Genomic DNA, 21853 nt, shown 5'->3' on the forward strand with positions numbered 1-21853 from the left:
CCCAGCACCCCATCCCTGGGGGACACAGCCATGAGGAGGGGTTTGAGAACAGCCCACTGACCCATCTGCAGAATGTTTGTAAACCAAAAGCGTCGGCGCCAGCCGCGTGCTGGGGGGAGCTCGACCTCTGCCCCCCCAGCCCAGCAGCCTCCCAGTCCCTGGGATGGGGTAACCCTACACTGCACTGGAGGCCCCTAATGCAGGATGTATGGATCTGTTGGGGCTGGGCGTCTCCTGCCCCCACCAACGCAGCCGATGAGACTTCATTATGGGGGTGTCCCCTGAGGGGTGCCCTTCGCCCTGCCCTCCTGGCTCTATGGGGGGACCAGTTGGGGGAGCCCGCCCGTGGAGGGGTCTGGCGCACGTCCCAGCATCCCCCTGCATCTGTCCCTGCATCCCAAACAGGACCAGGACTCCCCTCTGGGACATTACTCACATCCAGGAGCTGCGGCCTGTGGGGGGTGTCCCTGCTGCCTCTCACCTGCAAAGGGAAACACAGAGAAGCAGAATGCGCCCGAGAAGATTTATACTTGTTTAATTAATGTCAAATGTAGTTTACAAACGGGAGTGACAAGTACCTCTTTGTATAGTATACACTGACACACAATCATTGACACACCGGAATATCGCTTTGTGCAACTGGGATTCTTTGGGCAAAGATAGGTAACTCTGGTATTTCACTTTTTTTTCTTTTTTTAAATCATTTAAACTCATTACAGAAGAGGGGAAGTGACGGATGCCTGTTACAAACTGGGATGCCTCTCTCCCCAGCCTTCCCCCTGCAGCTTCCCCCTTGAAAACAGGGGATGGCTTTACAATTTAAACAACAACAAAAAAAAATTACCAAAAATAAACCCCAAAGCAAAGAACCAATGACTAGTTACATATGGTTTTACACATACGTACATAAAGCACACGGCTGGTCCACAACACCTGCCAGAGAGGCCCTGGGAGGGAGCTAGGCTATTTCCAAGGAAGGGCTGGGTAGGGGCCTCCTACCCTCTTGCCCTTCCTGGCTGTCTCTCAAACCCACCTGGCTGCACCCTCTCCATCTCTGAGACTTTAACACCAGCACACTCCCAGCTGAGCCATGTGCCCTGCAAGTTTTGTCCCTTTACAAATCCAGCCTGAGCTGTGCATGCCTGTCCTTCCCCTGCCTTGTGCTGCTGGCTGCAGGGTTACCCTGCAGTGACAGCCCCTGCCTGCAGTCCCCCTGAGAAGGCAAGACCCTCTGGGGTGCCCCGGCTTCCTCTGGCTCCCAGGAGCTCTGCTGGCACAGAGCAGAGGCTGCAGCTCTCTGGTCTCAGAAGCCACACACAGATATGAGCTTGGACACAAGGGAAACTCCCAATTAGGAATTGTCACCTTTTGATGAGATGTTTATGAAATAACAGCTCCTTCAATTTCATTTGAGGTTTTTTTGGGTGCAGTGCAATCCTTCTGAAATCAGGAGATGCCAAGGCTGCTGCTGTTCTCTGCATAGAGTTCAGGGTAGGGAAGCAGTAGTGGGACTGTCACACTCCCCACACATCCTGCTTACCCAGCTCTTCCCTCTCTGAAAACACCCCAGCAGTGCTGGGGACCCAACTCCCAACCCCTCATCCACTGCTTTTTCCAGACTGTCTTAAAATGGCCCAGCTGTGTTGTGCTGCCAAGTGGGATCTGCTTGGAAAGGAGTCGGGCAGGTGAGCTATCCCATCTCCCTGTCTTCTGGCTATGGGGAGCTGGCACCCACAACTGCCCAGGAAGCCTTGGCAGGGATAGACAGTGTGGTGCTGGGAGAAGTCCCAAGGCCTTGGGAAATGGGTCAGTATCTGATTCTTGGATCCTGACAATAAAAGAAAGAACAAAAAAACAGGCCAGATGGCAGCTTTGGTTAAGGCTGAGGATATGGGAGACAGGGACAAGCATGAGGGACTGAAGGGGCTGTGAGGGACCTCTGGGTCCAGCTGAGAGCGTCTCTGCTGGACCCTGGAAGTGGGGACAAGACAAGGCTGCCTTGGCTCTCTGCCCTGGTGCCAGAACCTCTTAGGAAAAACACAGGCTGCAGGAGAGTGGGAGCTGGGGGAAGCGAGAGCAGGGCAGGGCTGGCTCTGCAGGGCTTGCACAGCTCTGCCAGGCAGCCCCACAAGAGAATGGCTGAGTGTCTGTGGGCAAAGCCACCAGCAGGACCATCCTGTCCCCTGCCTCAGCACCATCCTGAGCAGCCCAGGCATCCTCAGGCAGGAAATGGTGCCCAGAGGAGGAAAGCAAGGCCAGGCAGGGCAGGGGAAGGGGCTGTGGCTGGAGGAGCGCAGGCATCAGCCGGACCCTCGAGCAGGCACTCCCAGCCAGGGGAGAGGGCAGGGCTCTGACACACTCCCTCCTTCCAGCTCCTCACCATTTGCTCCTTCCCCAGCTGGGAAAGATAAAGGGGGCTGAGCCAGATTCCCCCTGTCCTGCCTGGCCCCCCGGTGAGGAGTTAAAAGCTGTGTCTTTCCGGGGATAACGATTCTATTATAAATAGCCCCATTAGCTACAACTAATGACAAAAATCCACCTCCTCTACTCCCCATAAGTTCTGTAAGTTATGGGCAATGCTACAGCCATTACTAAAAGCTGTTAACTTCATATCTGAATGAGGAAATATACACCACAGAACATTAAACCATTTATATTATATATATGTATATATATACTTTTTTTAAACTAATGACTTTAATGCCAAAACTTTGCTGAACCAAGAAAAATATGGGTTTAATGTTCTCTGCTCATTTTTTTTTCTTCTTTAAAAAAAATACAACCCAAAGAAAAGAAAGGGAAACTTATTAGTATGTAATGTTTGAGTCTATCCCATTTATACACAACATTGTAAACATATATAATCTATATTACATGTGCTTCATTTCTGCCTGGGTGTGTTTTTTTTTTTTTCTTTAAACCTTTTAGTCATCACTAGAACACCACAAAAAACCAAAACAGAACCAAACAAAAAAAAAAATCAAACCAAAACAAACAAAAACAAAAACTGATCAAGGAACACAAGTTACAGGTTATTTAACATCTTTCTGTGAAGGGTCCCTTCCCCAGTCTCCTGGGGGCAGAGTGGTCAACAACACAGTCCAAAGGAGGGCTCACGAGCCATCCACAATGCCAAGCCAGCTCCAGGGAATGGGTGATGGGGAACACTGGTTTTAAAAAAGGGGGCTTCACAACAAAGGATTTGGTTTTGCCCGCTGCAGATGCTGAAGGAGGTCTCAAACTGCAGGACCTGGCAGCTGAGGCTCCCCACTGCTCCTGTATCTTCGAGTCCATGTCTGGAGTCTCTGGTTTGTTTTTTCTTTAAATTTTAAAACGTCTTTTTTTTGTTGTGGTCGTTCTTCTCCCCCTGGGTGTGATGAGCTGAGCTGAGTAGCTGGGTCCTGCCCTCCTGCTGGGTCCTTCATAAGTAGATGCGCCGAAGGTCTCCAGGAGACGTGATGGTGTTACACTGAGGACAGAGCTTCTTGGCACCCTGCAACCAGCAGATGAGATGCACAGTGTGAGAGTGTGAAGGACATCCCTGCCCTTGGCCTGGGACTGCAGGAGAAGTAAGGCCCTCCAGGCAGGGCCATGGCCTCCAACTGTGAGCACAAGATGTGTGAAAGGGGAGTCCCAATGCCTTCCTTGCCTGTCCTGCAAGTCCCTTGTGCTTCTACAGTTCCTGGCATGAGGCAGCTGGACAAGCAGGAGCTCTGCAGAGGGCTCAAACCCAGAGCCAAACTGCATCACCCAACTCAGCACCATTGTCACCACTGGTTTCCAGGGAGATCTGCTCCTTTTTGTTTCCCCTGCTCCCCTGCAGCCCTCCATGAACAAGTTCAGATCACTGAACAGGCAGAAAATCAACCCAGCTACAACAAGTGAAGCTTTCAGCAGGGATGACTGAGCTGGTTCAAGGGGGGCTTGGACCATCTCTTTCAGGGTAGCACACTGGGACACTGCCTTGTCCATCCTGCAAAAGCCTAAGAGCTGCTGGCATGAAGGAACCCTCCATCCTGTCCCCCCCAGCTCACACAGATACTGCAGAGATGAGTCTCTTCTGCCAAGGTGAGCTGGAAACAGCAAACTGATGTGAGCTGAGGTGGGGTAATGGGTGGCCGACAGGAACACTACACAAAATAAAACAAGGGCTGATGTGCCATCTATCACTGAGCCTGACAGCAGGAGGGTGTTAATAAGCCTCAGAATCGAGGTCAACCTAAGCCGGTCATCATCAGATTGGCAGATGTGAAAGACAATTGATGGGAAAAATGACAGAAAGATGGCTCTGCTGTGAGGCAGCCTCCCAACTACAGCACCAGCAGTGTGGGAAATTGGGATGGCCCTCTCTGCTCCCACTGCACATTATTCCCTGCAGTCGTGCACTTGGCACACCTGCCATTCCCTGAGCTTTGCACTTCTGGACACTCCCATTTGACAGCCCTTGCTGCCAGCGGATCAGCTGTTGACAGAACACATGTAGGGATCCTGGGCACTTGCACGTGATCTAAACCAGTCACACACAAAGTCCTGTTGAGCTAGAGTTGAATGAAGTGTCTGCAAAGGCACCCAGAACAGCCTGGGCACACCTCAGGGTGAGTGACACTCTCGGGGTCAGTGACAGGCTGGCAGTTTGTCACTGAAGGACAGACCACTGATGGTCTGGATGGCACGCCTGGTGCTGATGTCTGTGGGCACATCCTTCCAGTTATCTGGGACAACCACTGTGTCTGTTTAGATTTTCAGCCTTCCAGGGCAGGGACCATCCCACACGCCATCCTGTGCAATGCATCAGGCAGACCTATGCACTGGACTTCACAGAGTGGACTTGGCATGCTGGATTCTGGAAGGAGCAAGTGCAACCTGTAACTCAAAGGAAAGGCTTAAAATGCTGATGAAATGGCAACTTGAGTGCACTGGACTTTAGAAGAACCTGCTTATTTAACATGCCTCTTTGCTTATGCTCAATGCCTCAGCTTTGGATCTCCAGAATTAGAAATGGCAAGCTCTACTCTGCATGTCCCAGTAAAAACTTGCTGCAGTGGTGAAAACACGAGAGAAAAATCTGAACATCTGCCCCTTCTGCCACTGTGCTGACATAGCAGCACTCCCAAGGGGCTCACTAATCTGGAGGCAAATGCCACGAAATATCCTGTTTCAATTGAGTCTCTGCTCAGTTTCATGTGTTTCCCTTTTCCTTGGAGGCACCTGTTGCATCTAGTTGCCCTCCTGGCATCAACTTTGTAGCTGGAGGGGGTCTCAAAGGAAGTGGCAGGGAGGTGCTGAGGAATTAATTCACAGCATGTTCTCCGAGGGACAGCAGCTGGCAGCTGCCTGTTCAAGCTTTCTTGTGCGCCCTGAAAAGCAGAATTAAGTGTGCATGGGGACTTCAAGCATTCCAGATGTGACTAGTGCCCACATCTGTGTGCATGCTCTCCTTCCTAAGACAGGCTTACTAGCAAGAAGCAGCAAGGCATCGAACCAAAGGCTGCAGGTGCTCACTCTAAGCACCAGCCCTCTGCACTCGGCCCACAGGGATGGCAGAAATGAAATCAAGTGCATCTTTGCTCTCTTCCATACCAAAGCAAGGTCAGGTATGCAGTTCCCTCACACTACAGGGAAAGGGAAGATGGCTGGATCTATCTTGCCAGACCTTGGGATCTCTGTCCCAGAGATGTGTTTTCTGCACCTCATGCTGATGGCTTTAGGGGGATTCACTCTCTCACTTAAGGCTGAGAGCTGCACATGCATAGCCAGAGACAAGTTTTCAACCATGTCACAAAGCAGAACCCAACTACATGGAGCTTGCTTTCTGCAAAAGCTGCATGATCACAGATTGATTTAGGGCAGTGGGGGATACTGCTTCACCTGCACGTGGGAGGCACAGCTCATCCTTGAGCTCTGAAATGTGGTGCAGGCTGCACGTGGCACGCTGGGCCCAGTGCTCTGGGTCTCTAATACTTTGGACACTTGGGGATGCATTTTTCTTTCATATTATATGAAAGTGTCCTCCTCTGCACACATAAGCATGTGTGGTAAATTCTGAACTAATTCCTGATTCTTTACTTTTTAGATTGAAGTTGCCCAGAACCTTGTTCCTTACATCTGACTTTTCAGTGTAGGTATATAATATTTATCTGGACCAGTGATTAAACTCTCCTCTCTTGTGGAGAGGCACATAAGCTTGTACACACACACATGCTGGCACAGGCACAATGAAAAAGCGTTTGCTCCCCCACTGCTCACCTGCCAGCTGGGGTTACTAAACTTTTCCCTTGAAATAAAAATGCTGTGGAATAATAAGTCCCACCTGTCGGCCATTTCTTTTTCTTTTTTTCCAGGTCCTTCTGCTCCTTTCATCATAGCTACATGGAAAAGCCTTGATGTGTTATAGCTGTGTGTGCTGGAGTAAAGGCCACCTCAGCTTTTCCATTATAAACCCCAGTTTTGAGGGGTTTATAAAACTCTGCTGCAAGAAGTTTGCTCCAGGGCTGTTACAAAGCAAAGAAACGGGGCTGGAACCAGGAAGGAGTTTATTTTTTCTCCTCCTTTCATAATTAAAATTTGGCAAGTGATTGATCCACAATACAGGCTAATCACTTGGGGTAGTAGTTTGAAAAATGCATTAACGAGAGCTGAGATGTTGAAAAGTCGTTAGGGCTTACATGGTGCCAGGAAGGATTGGACTAGTTTGTCTTAAAATTGACTCTTAAAAAAATGGTATGATGTGTGCTATAAATTGGCTAAAGCAAGGAAACTCACAAGGAAGGATTTAGGCACTTCCTGCTGTCCCGTGGGTCTAAAAATGGGCAATTTCCAAGAAGAATATGCTACCAGGACAGAGAATAAAGAGACAAAGAAACAGAGCGGGCAAAGAAAGTAAAATCGAAGCAGAGAGATGACAGGAAGGGCCCCAACCAAGAGCCAGCTTCTTGCCAGGAAAGGAACTGAATGCCAAGATCCAATTCTCAACCAAGGTGTCAGCCTCCTCTCCCACCCATGCCTCCACACAAGTGTGGAGCTTCTTCTCTGCAGATGCTAACTCCCAGAGAAACAGCTGTCCTCCACTGCCATTGTGGGTACCTCCAGCTGTCAGGTAACAGGGTTAAAACACCAGGAGAACAACTTCTTTCACCAAACCTCCTCAAAGGGTAGAGCTCATCCCCCCAGGCCACTGGAGGCCAGAACTGAAGAATGCTTTAATGAATTAATAACCACAGAGATGAGAACATCATGAAGGCTCAAGCGCAGCATCCATGCAGCTGCTGACTCAGGAGGTCTCTATATGTTGCTGAAGCACTGAGGAATCCCCCAGAAGGGCTGCTCTGTATCTGTGCTGTTCTGTACAAAACCAATCCAGCCCACATGGCACATATGGTCCTAGAGCCTAGAAAGAGTGGCAAGGCTAAGGATGTAGTAATTACCAAAGATATAAATGTGTCAGCTGCAGAGCACACGTATATATCGATGGATCCCCTGGAAGCATTTTGTGATGAAGAAGGCTTTTTAGAAGTGATTTTTTCCTGCTCTTGTAGTTGTCATTTTCAAATAAGCCCAAGACAGGCAGGCACAAGCCTGAAGTCAGCAAATACACCTGGGAAATGCTGGATCTGGCTTGTACAGGTGATGGGGGAAACTCAGTAAACTGCATTTGTTCAAATAAACCTGTCCTCCTTCAGCCCTTGCACTGACCAACAGCTCCATCACTGGCAAACAACAGCCTGACTTAAGTTTCCAGCTCCATTTACCTTGTAAAGAAGGATACCAGGGACTGGGAAATCACACAACTACAGCTCAGAGGGATACCAAGAACTTGCTGACCCATTCCCTGGGCAAGATCACCTCCACCTGAATTACTGCTGACAGACACACATCAACCGTGTTCTCACAAAATTCCAAGGATGTGGGCTCCAAACCTCCCCAGGAGATCACTACAGCAGATGGACAATCTCTTCTGCTAGAGAACTCTCCTCAGGAGAAGGAAAATACAAATCTTAGCCACTATTAGCTCTAAGGTCCCCTCTCAGGGGAAGGATGGAGACTGGGCAGACTCTTACAGAGGGAGATTCATCCCCTACCACCCCATGACTTGGGCTGCAGTCCAACAACCAGCTGAGGATGGACACCAACCATGAAGACTGTCAACATTTAAGGAAAGGAACTCCACCTGCTGCTGCCCAGGCTAAGTCTGACTCCTGCAACATCATTTACTCTCCTATCTTTGAAGAACCTGCATGTTTTCAGGGCTTCTAAAAGGGATCACAGGTAAATCACTCCATGATTTTAGTTCTCTTAAGGCATATCCAGGGTCCCTTTCTGCAACCCCAGCCTTTGCTTCAGAGATGGATTATTCTCTGGTCAATGTTTCAACCCCAGAACTTGCAACCTGTTGACGTGCTGAGCTCCAGCATAATAATACCTAAGCTAGAGAGTCCAACAACCATTTGTAGAGTTAGTGATTAAAAGTCTCTTCCTTGCCCTTACCAACAGAACAGTTATAATTTGGAATTGAACATCAAGAGGCAAAAGTCGAAAAATTTTATTTTCATGAAGTCTAAGCATTTTAAGATCCAGTCCTCATCAGTGCCCTAAACACTATCAAGACAGATGCTCAGATCATTGTACTATTGTATCCTACAAAATGTTTAAACCTTAGGTCCATAGACACATGTGAGCATCACGTTTCACCCCGTCTTCAAGACCCTGCAGAGGTTTAGAAGTGCTCCAGGGCACTCTGAGCCTTCGGTTCTAGAGCCTTGTTCAGTACATGATCCTTGCTCTCTCAGGCACACTCACACTCTAAGTTAATATTAGATCTTGGCTGGGCATGTAGGCACAGGCACAGAGGAGAAAGGGGACTTTTCACCAGCGTGGATGGCAGATCTCCAGACTGTTCAAAAGGGGCCGGAAGCCTGACACAACCCGCCTGCTCCAACTCCTATTAACTCCAACAAATTGTTTATTGCACAACAGCAGAAAAACGCTGCCCCTCTCCCCCAGCCAAGTCTTTCCATGTGTGCTGCACGCGCAGGCTCCCTCCTCCCAGCCCACTGGGGAGCCAGCTTTATACCCAGGGAAAGGTAACAGCAGCGATTATTACACACACTATCCCACAGCTCCTCGCTTGTTAAAAAAAACAAGAGTCTCTTTTGTGCCCGAAATAAAAGGAGATACCTTAATTAGAACAATGCAGGTTGGTAAGCATTAAACACTGAGCCCAGCTGCTGTATGCCATTAAATTCATAAAAAAGGAGGGGGGAAGGAGGGCAGTCTTAACGAGATTACACACATTGACTTTGATCAAGACACAAAAGCACCAAGGCGTTCCAGGGTTTTTATTGCTGTCTTCAGGCTACATTTTAATGGTTACATTAGAAACATGCGAACACAGGCTGGGAGATTTTTTTGAGATGGGAAAGGGAGTGCAAGCATGCCTTGTGAAAAGGCCTGGTTTAATAAATTGGGGGCTGCAGGGAGAGGCTAGGACTGGGGAACACATGAGTAGTCATTTATTAATTGCTTCCCCTATGCAAGTGCCAAGTCCTAACATGATATCTTGCTGGACTACTCCCATCCCGCCTGCCTGGTCAGCAGAAGAGCCATGTGCAGATCACACACAGCCAGATTCACCACCACCTTTCTCATAGAGCTCTGGGGGGAGATGGCTTCCCCTCTGCAAGGGAAATGTTAATCCCTCGGCACCTGGAGTGACTTTCCCTGTTCTCATGAGAGGCTGCGACTGTTGAACATGACAAAAAGGGACCTGACTGAAGTTGAACTAAGTTGCTGCTGAGCCTAAGAACAGCCTGAAATTAGTGCCACAGATTTAGAACATGACTTGAGGCTGGTGGGAAGAGGAGAGGACAAAGACTTCAGAGTAAAGAAAATTAAGAGGAAATTAGTGTTTTATCTTGTGCTTGTAGCACCACTGAAAGACAAGACTACACCTCACTTAGCAAAAGTTGCAGAGCACATATTCATCCAGACACCTCACAGCAACATACCCACATATGTGTCTTTTATAAGATGCTGCTAAAATGTTTACAAAAGCTTGTATAACGTAAATAGTGACGGGGTGTAGCTGAAGAGCTATAAAATACAGCCCAAGGGATAGCCAAATTATTGAGTTGCTATTAGTACTCAAGCCCACAGGCACTTCACCATCCTGGTAACTTTTCTTGGACAAGACTTTTAAAAGGCAGGATTTAAAGGAGCACGATCAGCTTAATCGTAATTCCAAGCACACAATGTGTTTTATAAAGTAGAGTAATGCCTTCCAGGAACAAGTTTTTAGGAGTGCCATTCCCTTATATTTTTTTGCAACCCAACACTATATCATCTTGCTAACAGGAGAACTAGAAAGTACAATTGACTATTTTTCCACTCCCCAGCCTGAACAAAATGAAAGCTTGAAAATCAGCGGCAGAGGGGATGGTTAAAGGCTGATTAAAGCCCACAGTTTTAACACAGGAAAAGAAAACACTACTGGGACACCTATTCAATGCTCAAAGTAGGTCCCAATCTTGTAAACAGAATGGCATATGCTTGAAAACCACAGAGTGCTATTCCAAATAACCTAAAAAACATAGATTCACATTATGAAAGCCCCCTTCCATATCCTCCCTCCTGAAGATGATTCCCTTTGCTTCAGGGGAATATTATGTTTCTCAGAAGCTACCCATTCCATGAAATCTCAGTGGATTTGGCCTCCATTCTCACAGCTTTACCTCTCTGCATGGATGCCCCACAGAAAATCACTGAAAGGCAAGGCAGCCCCTGGCACAGAGCTCTTCCCACAGCAGCAGAGGAAAAGGCAAGGGGCAGGACAGAGCTTGGGTCGCAACGACTCCAACAACCATGTCAAAGCTAGAGTGGAGTGTTAAACAGCCAGGCTTGGGAAATCTGCAAGCACAGCACTCAGATTGTTTAAAATAAAGCAAAAAGCACCCTCCCCTGTGGCAATCTAGAAAAAAGTATCTGAGAAGAGTGGAAAAAGGCTGTAAGTCAACAAGAAAGCAGACAAGAGCCTCACCAGAGTCCGCAGCCAGCATTCTTCACAGTGCACATGCCAGCACTGAATAGAAGTCAGGGGCATTGTGTAGGAGTCCTGAGGAAAAGAAGCAAACATATTATTTCCATAGCAGTGATCTAGTGACTCTTCACTCCCAACCCCATCACAATGCCTTTCTTTGTGGGTAACACTGTCTTGTATTTTGTTAAAAAAGTTGGTTAAAAGAACAAACTTGTGTAATATGTAAGTTGTATTTTTGTAATGTTTGTACAGAAGTGGCAGAAAGTCTCCTTCAATCCCTTTTCTTGGCTTCCCAGAAGTCCTGTTGGAAGCCCATAATCCACTCAAGTGATGACCTAGCTCAGAAGAGTTATCACAAAAGCATCTGAAGTTGCTCTGGCCACCTGCCATTATTCTCATCAGAAAGGTCACCAGATCACATGAAAACCAGTGACAGGGTAAGATCAACCCTTATCACAACTCAGCTCTGCAGGAACAGTGTAACTACATCCCAAGAATGCTGCTGCTATTTCAGCAGACATGCCTTCTCAAGTATCTATCTTTTCTCATTGCTAACAAACCTCTGGAAATCAGCAGCCAGCTGCTGTCCCTTCTATGGGATGAGTGACAAGGGCTGCACTCCCACACCTCCAAACTGTGAGCTGGCTGGGAGACAGAAGCCTGTGCATCAAGCTGAAGTTGCAGAGGGAGCTCTCCACCAAGCAGAATGTTTTGTCCTCAGCAGAACACAAACCCAACAGGAGATGTAGAGCCCTGCAGGCTTGGACCATCAGAGGGAGCTGCTGCCCTTCCTGAGGAAGGCCACAGCATCACCAGAGAGCACGCAGGACACTGGCAACTTTTATATGCTCAGGCAACATCTCTGTTCCCAAATCAGAGAAGGTGAGCCTCTGATCACAGATTCTGCTCTCTCCTGTGTACCTAAATTTGCACAGCCAGGAAAAGGATGCTGGTATCTGGGAGTTTTCTACAGGAAGGCAGAAAGTCTTCTGAAGTTGGGCCTTTCTTGATCCTGATATAGAGCGACAGCTACAAATACCAGTGAAACAACATAATTCATGCAGAAATTTGAGTTATTAAGACCTTAATTTGGAAGGCTAATTGGTGATGAGCTCCCCCAGTCTGCCTGAAAAAGGAGAAAAGCTTCTCCCCTCCTCAGCAAAGATACCAAGACATTTCTGATTCATTACCACGAGTGGAGTGCTACTCACCATGCAAATGAGACATTTATAGCGGTCCCCACGGGAAAGCTGCCTTTCTAACTCACGGACACGAGCCTTTAACGCTTCAAATGTTGTCACTGCGGAGTCTTCTGTAATTCTGCAAAAGATGATGAAGAGTGACCATCACTGAGCACACAAGACTGTTAAGAGTTTGGGGGAAAAAGGATCCCACAATAGGTACTGCACAGGAAACGGCATCGTATTTCAAACTAATACATCCAACTTGGGTTAAAAAAGAACTGAAAAGCCTGGTGTGAATTCTTTAAAGTGTCTTTCTAAACACTTCCAAACACATCACAAAGGAACACAACCAGTGCTGGAGTTGCCAGCTTCATACACAGTGAGACACAGACATTTAAAGAACAGATATTTTTGTTAAGGTTTTTTGCTTGTTTTCTGCCTTTTTTTTTGTCTCCCTTAAGAGATTACTTAGGACCACATGCTTGAGACAAAGTTCTGTATGTTGCTTTAAAGCTGCTGATATAACTTTTTGTGGGCAATAGGAGCTGTTCTTCCCCTTAGAGAGTGGAGGTCTTTGCTGGCCATCAGCTTCATGAAATGCAAAATCAGCTCATTACACAGGATCAACACAACAGCTTATATTAATGAAAGCCCCAGCTTTTTGATTCTAATACTGAAAGAATGGAGAAACCAAAAGCACTGGACACGGTGCCAACAGGGTGGCTATAAAAGCAGCTTTACAATCTCAGCTTTCCCATTTCCTAGGGTCATTTTTGATGGGCAGCATTATCTCTTTTGTCACAGAGGCACTGTGCTGAGGCCAGGCAAGTGTATTTTCATGGTTCTGCAAGGCTGCTGAAAAGAGCAACTCGCCAACCTAAAAGCAAGGGCAGACAGCAATGCTTAGCAAATGAAATACAGGGAGCATTACAGACAAGGATGTGTCATTCCAGCATGCTGCAAAATCTGATTTCTACATTGTGCAGCCATAGGGAGGGGCCCTTAAGTATTCCCCAGAAAAGATTTAGAGAATTGACATAAAGGCTCTCACTTTCTTGAATAAAACCAAAACCAACAATTTTCATGTGTGTCAGCGCATTTCCGGCATCTCCAAGCAGACTCCAGCTCAGAAGAACCTGAAGAGCATCCCAGCACCAGAAGCTGCATCATCAATCACAAGATAACCCACAGTGGCACCTATGTCTTCTACCTTTTTAGAGGATGATTCATCAACAGGTGGCTAAAGCACAGTCTAGTGGAATTACTACAACCAGTGAAGTGAGCTGCAATCTCAGCACTCGCTGCAGGCAGGCACTCACTCCTTTGTTCATTAGTCACTTATTGCTAGCATGCAGGGAGGGACTTGGGGTTATCTCCCACAAGCTGATTCTGATGGCTTTTCCCAAGGCTTTGGTAATGGAACTAGTCAAAGAGATCTTGGGTGATTTTCCTAATTATGATACTTCAGAAGAAAGTGAAGCTGCTGGAATGCATATGGTTAACTACCAGTGCTACAAAGCTCCTTCAACTTCACTCCTGCCTTTGTACTGATGAGACACGCTCTGCATGAGCTGAGATCTTCATCAGAAGGAGATTCATTGCAAGTGACAGCTGCCAGCAAATGGCAACAACTTTAAAACTGCAAAAAAGGTAAAGAAATACAAATGTCCCATGATAGCCTAGTTGGTGAGGACTGTCTGGGGACAGGGACACTGAGGAGTCAAGTCTTGGAATCCATAAATACTCTTTGGAGCAAGATGAAAGAGTTTCAGTAGGAGACAGCCCTCCCTGCTGTGAAAACACCCACTTGCTCCTGCTCATTGGTATAAATTATTACCATATCCCAGCTTGAGTTCTCACCCTCAAGAAAGAGTTGCTAGCATTTTCAAAGAAAGTCTAGAAAGGTGTTAGTTTTGTCCAAGGAAGAAACAGATTTATTTATTTATAGCTTGAAGATTATTGTTGGCCGAGAAAATTGTTTCTCTTCCAGTCTGGCCCACCATTGAACTGATGCTGGCTGAACGCTGCAGATGAATTTGACTTCAGGGAGTCCATTTCTCCTTCCTGCATGCACAAGGGAACTGGAGGTGTAAAGGCAGTGAGTGTGACTCCTGCCCAAAGCAGGTGGCAAGCAGAACCGCAACCCTTGCTAAATTCTCCTTTTACCATCTGTGGAGCTACCTGTTCTCCTCAGATGGGTGGGCAACTCAGAAAGGAAAGGGAAAAGTTGATTCCTTGAACAGATACAAACAAATGCCCATTCATCCCCAGTCCCAACCCAGTAACAGTCAAAACTTGAAAAGGAAAAAATTGCCACTGCAACGACTAGAGAAGATAGAAAATGGTTTGTTTATAGAAACCTAAACAGCTGACCCCCACTGGCCAATTTCGGAAAGTCTCTGAGATAATCGCACCTGTCCAGTAATAAACGAATGAATCAGAAAAGGAGGCTGAATAGAGGTATAAGCAATAATGCTCAGAGGCTGCCTGATACAATGGCCAATCAATAGGAGGGCTGTAGATCAGGGTGCTAGTTAGCTGGAAAATTACCACACCGCTGCGTGCGTCACGCTGTAGGGATCCTGGACAATCAATGTGGGAGGTATTGATTTAGTTATTATCACTTCATACGCTCCAGACATTGTTAAATATACATTTATTAACAAGACTGGGGTGCATTGGTAAGAGAGGGAGCTTTAGCCACTGCGATACCTCCCAGCACTGATCAAAGCTCAGCTATGACAGAATTTAAAACTCCATGTTCTTCCTGCCAAGCAAGCCCACAGGACAAATCCTGATGCACAGCACAGTGCTAAAGACACAGCTCCTACTTCACATGAGAGATAGGAGTTTTGGCTCTAAGTGAACATTTTGCACTTGAGATTTCAGGAAAACCTCTCAGAGCAGCAGCAACAAGGGATGTGGCAGCCAAGGGTCAACCCAAAGCGAGCGATAATTGCATGGTTGCTTCGGAAAAGCTGGAGGAAATGAGGTCAAGGGAAATAGGGAGAACATTAGTAAATAAAGGAAACTGAAACTACCTCCAGGGATGGAATAAAGACGAGAGTCACTTCCCATGTGTCTGGCTCCCGTGGTGGCCAGCGTACTTGGGACACATGCCATTCCATTTAGTGTCATTTTACCGTCAACCTGCCGCTTGTATCCTAAAGATAAGCATCGCTTAGGAGCAACTCTTCCTGCAGCAGCAATCTTGGGAACTCCCTCAGGATTCCCTCTTGTGTGTGCACCTTGTTTGCGCTTGCCTGGACACAGCTGGGAGCAGCCTTGGGCAGAATTTTTACAGGGTAACGCCAGGGTGGAGCGAGGGTCAGAAAGCCAAGTGCCATGGACAGGGGAAGGCTGTGTACAAGCTTCCCTGCCAAGTGAGGCAGAGGGAATTACGGAGAAGGAATTGGCTCTCTGCTTTGCCTTGACCTCATGCTGGATGCAGGAGGACTCTTAACAATTTTGCGCCTCAGCGCTCTGATTTGACGTGTTTGGATAACGTCATTTATCAGCCTCCAGGGAGACCTGCTGAGCACAACTGCTGCCAAGAGCTATACCTTGAGCCCCAGTGCTCATGCTTCTCCAGCAGGTGCGAGAGGCCTCCCCAATACCTGAACTGTCCTCTCTGGCTGAGGACGTATCAAGAGGGCACCTCCATCGTGCAGTAGAGACTCACTGTGACAACACCACACACAGGGGAGCCTGAGTGAGAATGCTTATACAAGAGCAAAAACAGGAAGGGAGGGCTCCTTGTGGAAGAAGCTGGGTCCTGTACTTCTCCCTGGACTTCGTGGTTAAGTTTTCCACACCTTGGCAGTCACAGCTGAGGATGCTGGGTATCAGGAAGCAGGTCTGTGAGACTGGGCAGACAGCATGTGATAATTTTCAGTCTTTGTGCCCAATACATATTTTTCCACTACTCATAGCATTTTCTCCTGAGCACTGAAAATAAGAACACTTTCTTTCTCTGAGAAAATCCTTGGTTTGTGCAGGTACAAGGCCAGAAGAAGTGCACAGAAACACAATGGTAGAGGAAAAAGGACCTATCTGTAGCTTTGAGCAGCAATCGCCTCCTGAGAAATCTCCCCTGGGAAATGGCCACCCCCCTCTTTGCTAAAAAACTTAAACCCAAACACTGGTTATTTGTTAAACATTAGCATGCATGTGATCTTTGTTTCTCCAAATTAAATCGAGCAATTCCTACCCGCTGTCCCAGTGGGCAATCACAAGCAATTCTGTTAATTAAATTATCTCTGATTCTGCAGCTCTGGAATCTCTCAATTGACTAAGTCTGTGCTTTATCATCAACAAAATACTGGACCAAAAAGGAAACAAAAAAATGCTGATGTCAGTGTGATTGGCCTTGGTTAACCCTTCCCAGCTGGGTATTAAGGGCTGCTCAAGAAACGGCTGTACTGGAGCAAGCCCAAGAGTGAGAACCTTGTACCACAGATACCAGTAGCAGCTGTTCACTTGTGTTTCCTTTTGACTGTACATAAAAACACAAACACCACCCTGTCCCTTGCATCCAGCATCCTGCCTATTTGGGAGCCACAGAAAGATGCAAACTGTTAGCTCCTGAAGAAGCAGGAAAACGCCTCAAAGAAGCCCCTGCAAATACGCCATCCACATATTATCCAGATCACATTTGATGTATCCTGCTGTTGAGGAGTCTCCATAAAACATTCCCCTTTGGTTTATTTCAACTGGATATAAATTTTCCTTTCTTCATAAATGGCTACACTGTACACAGCATTCCATAAATTTTTACAATTCCACTGTTTGTATGTACCTTGTAAAAAACACTTAGCACTGATTAAATGCACCACCAATAAAATTTCATGGGCTACTTTTGACACTTGATATTTTGACCTTCTCTCTTCCTCATACATTTATTTTTGCTTTCCTCTGCCTGTAAACACAGACTGTCAGAGAGGAAAATGTACAGTACCACTGACACACCTGAAAGTGATGTATTTATTTTTAAACAAAGCCTTTATCCTCCCTTGTCTGAAGTGGAGAACCCAGCAGAACATACATGCCACCTCCCTGCACACCAAGGGCAGAGGTCATGTCACTAGCAGCTTACACATCATAAATATTAGAAACAGACTGGTCGATGCTTTGAAGGCAAAGTCAAGCTAAAGTAAGATTCCAGGAGCAGAGAAATTGCCCCAGGCCATGTCCAACCTCAGCTGTAGATGACAATTATAATAACCACTGCTACACTGCAGGAGAGAAAGCCTGGTGCAGTCCTTGCTTTGTGGGGCACAAATCTTCAAGACCTGATAAAACGACCCAAACATCAGTGCACAATCATGCAATTGCAAGCCTTCTGTCATAGCCAATTTACATCTGGGTGAGAGTGCAACTCTTTCAGAGAAGAGACCCTGTTTCATTAGCCTGTAACATGCTGTACCCAGCTCTGTGACACCCAGGAGCACTGCAGAATGGCAGAGCACAGTGATGCTGTCTCAACTCTCACTCATACAATATCTTACACACAACTCCCTCACTACCTGAGTTTCAAACACTAACTGTAAACACCCCTATGTTTCTTGGGATAAGAACTGCTTTCATTTTCAATCTGATGAAATTATCTGCCCCTACTTTCAATTTAGCAAGCATCATCTGCAGCAAGTACGAGAGCTAAAGTTACAGGGAGTTTATTTTGACAGATGTGGGTGAGCAGCACTGAAGTCAGTGGGATATCCACAGACTGAAAGGACTTTTACACTGACTGGAGTGCAAGAACATAACATAAAGCTGAAAAAGCCCCTTTGCTACTAACAAGCAAAACACTTAAACTGACACTTAAGTTTTTAAAAAGAAAAGTGACAGGTGGCTTTAAAAGAAAACAGATACAGCTCAGGCATTTTCAGTATCTTAAGTCTCTGGAAGAAGCCCAGCATCAGGCACTGGTGGCAGATTGACTGTGAATCACCCCACAACATGTGGGCTACCAGACTGGCACAACGTACTGAGATTTTATTTCACTAGATGAGCTGGTTATAGCAGAAGGGGTTTGCATGCCTTGATGTAGAAAACTGCCCAGCAAAGCTGTTTACAGAAAAGCCATGTCAAATCACACCAAGTGAAGTTTAGACCCTCTAAAGGGTCTACAAGACTGCCAATGCTAAAAGCAAATCTCCTGGCAAGACATCAACGTTTTAGGAGTTGGCTTCCCATTTATTTAGCTAAAAATCTCATTTATTGGGTTTATTTGTTTTTAGACTAACCTCCTTTAAAGAGGCTGACTTATAATCCTGTAAAACGTTGTCACATGTATTGAGGAAATTGGCAAGGATGCTAATTTATTGTCCTCTAGGAAAAAAAAAGCCCTCTTTCCTTGATTAATGTATGTTTTTGTATTGTAAGATATTAAAGAATGTTGCTTCACCTGTGATTATAGAGAATAGTTTACTCTGGCAAAGTGCCCTGGCTTCTGGTTGCCAAGTTATGAATAATGCAATGTTCCCCATTCTAATTTCCGTGTTCTAAGTTGTGAATTTGGAGCAGGGTGCATGCAAGGGCACACACACGATTCCGAGGCGCTATCAGTCATGGGCGCCTCTATTTTATACTTGCTTGCACAACTTGTTAATACTGGCATTTGCTTGCCAAATTCAGAGTTTGCTTCTGACTAATTTCATCTTGATGCAAACCAAAAATGTTGTCTCTTTTTTTCCCCACAGAGGAATTATTTCTCTTACACTTGCATGCACCGCCGCAATACCACTGAGGGGAGCTTACCACTGCAAGAAGGCGTTTTAAGCTGCATTTAGTAGGGACTTGGGTAAAGATTCCCTGAAGAATTTAATGACAGAATAATTAATTTTGCTTTCGCATCTTCCCCGCCTCCATAACACAGAACCCAACAATGTCTTTACAGAAGCGGGAAGTAAATTCAGGCGCTGGCTCTTTCTCTTCCCTTTTTTTGGCCCATGTTTTGCTGGGACACATGTGCCCAGCCCCAATCAAAACAGAGACAGATGGCACTGCTGATCATTCAGAATGGAAGGAGCCTCGGAGTCAGCATGTTTAGATGCATTTGTAGGGCTATGCAGTATCCACTGGCCACTGGGACTGATTTAAAAAGGCGGCGAGTGAAAGTCTGAGCTTGCGCCAAAATTTTAAATGTGCCATTTGAGCAATTATGGTTCGACATGAAAGCTGGGAGAAAGAATGCATAGGTCATTCTGATTAGATTTAGAGACTATGTTCCCTGTTCCAAAGAGAAAATAAATGCAATCCCATTGCTTTACTGGAGCAGCTTTGGTGATAAAGAAAAAAGCCATGCTATGGAAAAGTGGTTTGCCGTAGCAAGGTTTTGTAGAGGCAGCACAGGCTGAATCAGAAAATGATTCTCTAAACAATGTTCCTAAAGAGAAATAATGACTCATCTAATGTGTTAATATCTCTATTCACTTTTCAAACATATCCTTCTTCCTGGAGACCCCAACTGTATTTCTAACAGATCTGTGAAAGTGCATTGTGGTCTCTATCTTAATACAAGCCAGGGCCACAAAAGTCAGGAGGTGGAAATGGAAAATGCAGCTCCTCTCCTTGCTGAGGCATGCGGGCTAAAGGTTCCAGCCTACAGACACTTGCCTCCATCCACAAGTAAACATGTTTGGATTATGACCAAGCTCCATGTATAGCTAGGCAGGTCTATTTTTCTACTGCAAGACTTATGGCAGCTGTAACTTGTCATCTTACTGTGGCCTGGAGCTGGTCTGGGATTATTGGTAGCTTTGGTTGGACAATGAGGGCACAAAATTATAAAATAGCCATGAAATGAAAGAGGAATAGCAAATTCCTAGGGCTGAAAGTTGCTCAGAAGGTTGGACATGCAGCTGAGTCTTGCAGCCAGCCTCTGAGAGCAATTAAATAAATGTCTTCTACTCCCATGGCCCCCATCCAAATGCCTGAAATAAACAGGAAATATCTATGCTACTACAGCAGCACTTGGATTCATCTGTAGCCTTTTAAGGGCTTTACTGTGGAGGTGATATGCTTTCCAGAACCTCCATTCATGACTGCTGATTGGAGGCACCCAAGGGCAGTGCGATAACACATCCTCCAGACAGCTTCCTACAACTGCTGCTGCCGCCCTAGAACTTCTACACTGCTGCTGTTTCCTTTACAGGGAAAGAAAGGATTCAGAATTAGCATCATTTAAGGTAATCGTGCCTTCAAAAAGAAACATGAGGCTATTAAAGGAGGCCAGGGCATATCAGTATCATATAACCAATTGTGGTCCCAGAGCTAGAAAAGGAAACCAGCAGAGCAGTGGAAGGACAGGTCACGAGCTGGCTATCTGAGGGACAAGCAGGAATACTTATGCAACTGTGTGGGAAACAACAGCTTTTTGCAGCAAAATAGTACAAATACAGTATTACACACTTTCATCAAAAATGAAGAAAGAAGATAATGGAGAAACAGGATGAAGTGCCTGTAGCAGTGGGGTGTAAGGTTAGAAAAGCACTGACACTGAAGTGAGGACAAAAAATCAACATGGATATTAAACTACTTTAATTATATTAATTGCTGTTACTTTGGTTCTGTAAAGACAGTGCTGGGTTCTGTGTTACAGAGGCGAAGGAGATATGAAAGCACAATGAATTTTTCTGTCATTGAATTCCCTGGGAAATCTTTACCAAGCTCCAACTAAATGTGACTTAACACTCCTCCTTGCAGCAGTAAGCACCCCTCAGTGGTCCTGCAACTGTGCATGCAAGAGTAAGAGAAATAATTACCCACTTTACAGTTGTCCCAGACATGGTTTAATGAGAACTAACAAAACCGGTCCTTTTTAAAGTACTATTTTTTATTTTACTTACTAACTGTAGCCTAAGAAATGCATAAACTACCAAGAGCTGCAATTACAACCATCCTGCTGTCAATACAGCAGCTGGCACAGCACAAACACTTACTGAGTCCTGCCACAGCAGTTAGTGAGTGCCAAGGAAAGCAGTAGCCCTGTCACCATCAGCAAACAGCTGGCTTGTGCAGCCAGGGCTGCCCTTCAGCAGATGCAGGAGAGAGACAGCAAACTAGCAGAGGATAGGGCACAACATGATCCCTTTTCTGCTCTTCAAAGGAACATTTTCATTTAAACACAGGGAGTGCAACCTACATAAAGATAATTGTTACTTTTCTCTTGAGAGCATCTGGGCACCACACAAACATTTCCTAAAAAAATAGTATCAGTCCCTGCCTCTTAATTCTTGCAGCATAGCTAAGGGATGTGAAAAAACAGTCACATCCTCAAAGTATTTTCAGAAGGAACATGGCAATATCCACAATGCTCCATCAGAGACAATTTTAAACAAAACAGGCTAATTTTAGGGACAAGTCCTCTCTCTGACAAGCTGCTCACACATCTAAGGGCAGAATTCATCTGCTAGAAGGCAGCTGTTTGTGTTTTATAAGCTAAAGTTTCTCTTACCTATGGAATAACTCCAATATTTCACAGGGAATCATCATCCATCTAACTGAAGTACCCTCTAACAGACCATCAGCCTCATATCCCCTTTGAAATAGCACAGCTGAGCACTTGCTGGGCCACGATTTATTTTTTACCTTCTAAGACATCTTGGTAACTCTATAGCTCAATAGTGACAGTCGA

General features: G+C 46.0%; 1 protein-coding gene across 4 annotated transcripts in view; it reads right to left on the reverse strand.

The window, feature by feature from the left end:
* Positions 1–518: 518 nt before the first annotated feature.
* RNF220 (ring finger protein 220) overlaps positions 519–21853 on the reverse strand; it is a 216580-nt gene continuing 195245 nt past the window's right edge. For all 4 annotated transcript variants that reach the window (XM_066555595.1, XM_066555596.1, XM_066555597.1 and 1 more), the window contains 3 exons: positions 12244–12352; positions 11033–11107; positions 519–3493 (listed from right to left, as the gene is read on the reverse strand). In XM_066555595.1, coding sequence (XP_066411692.1) covers positions 3422–3493; positions 11033–11107; positions 12244–12352 — 256 coding nt within the window. In that variant the 3' untranslated portion in view covers positions 519–3421. The remainder of the gene's footprint in view (positions 3494–11032; positions 11108–12243; positions 12353–21853) is intronic.

This window comes from Molothrus aeneus, chromosome 9 (genome assembly GCF_037042795.1).
Source record: "Molothrus aeneus isolate 106 chromosome 9, BPBGC_Maene_1.0, whole genome shotgun sequence".
Taxonomy (NCBI): Eukaryota; Metazoa; Chordata; class Aves; order Passeriformes; family Icteridae; genus Molothrus; species Molothrus aeneus.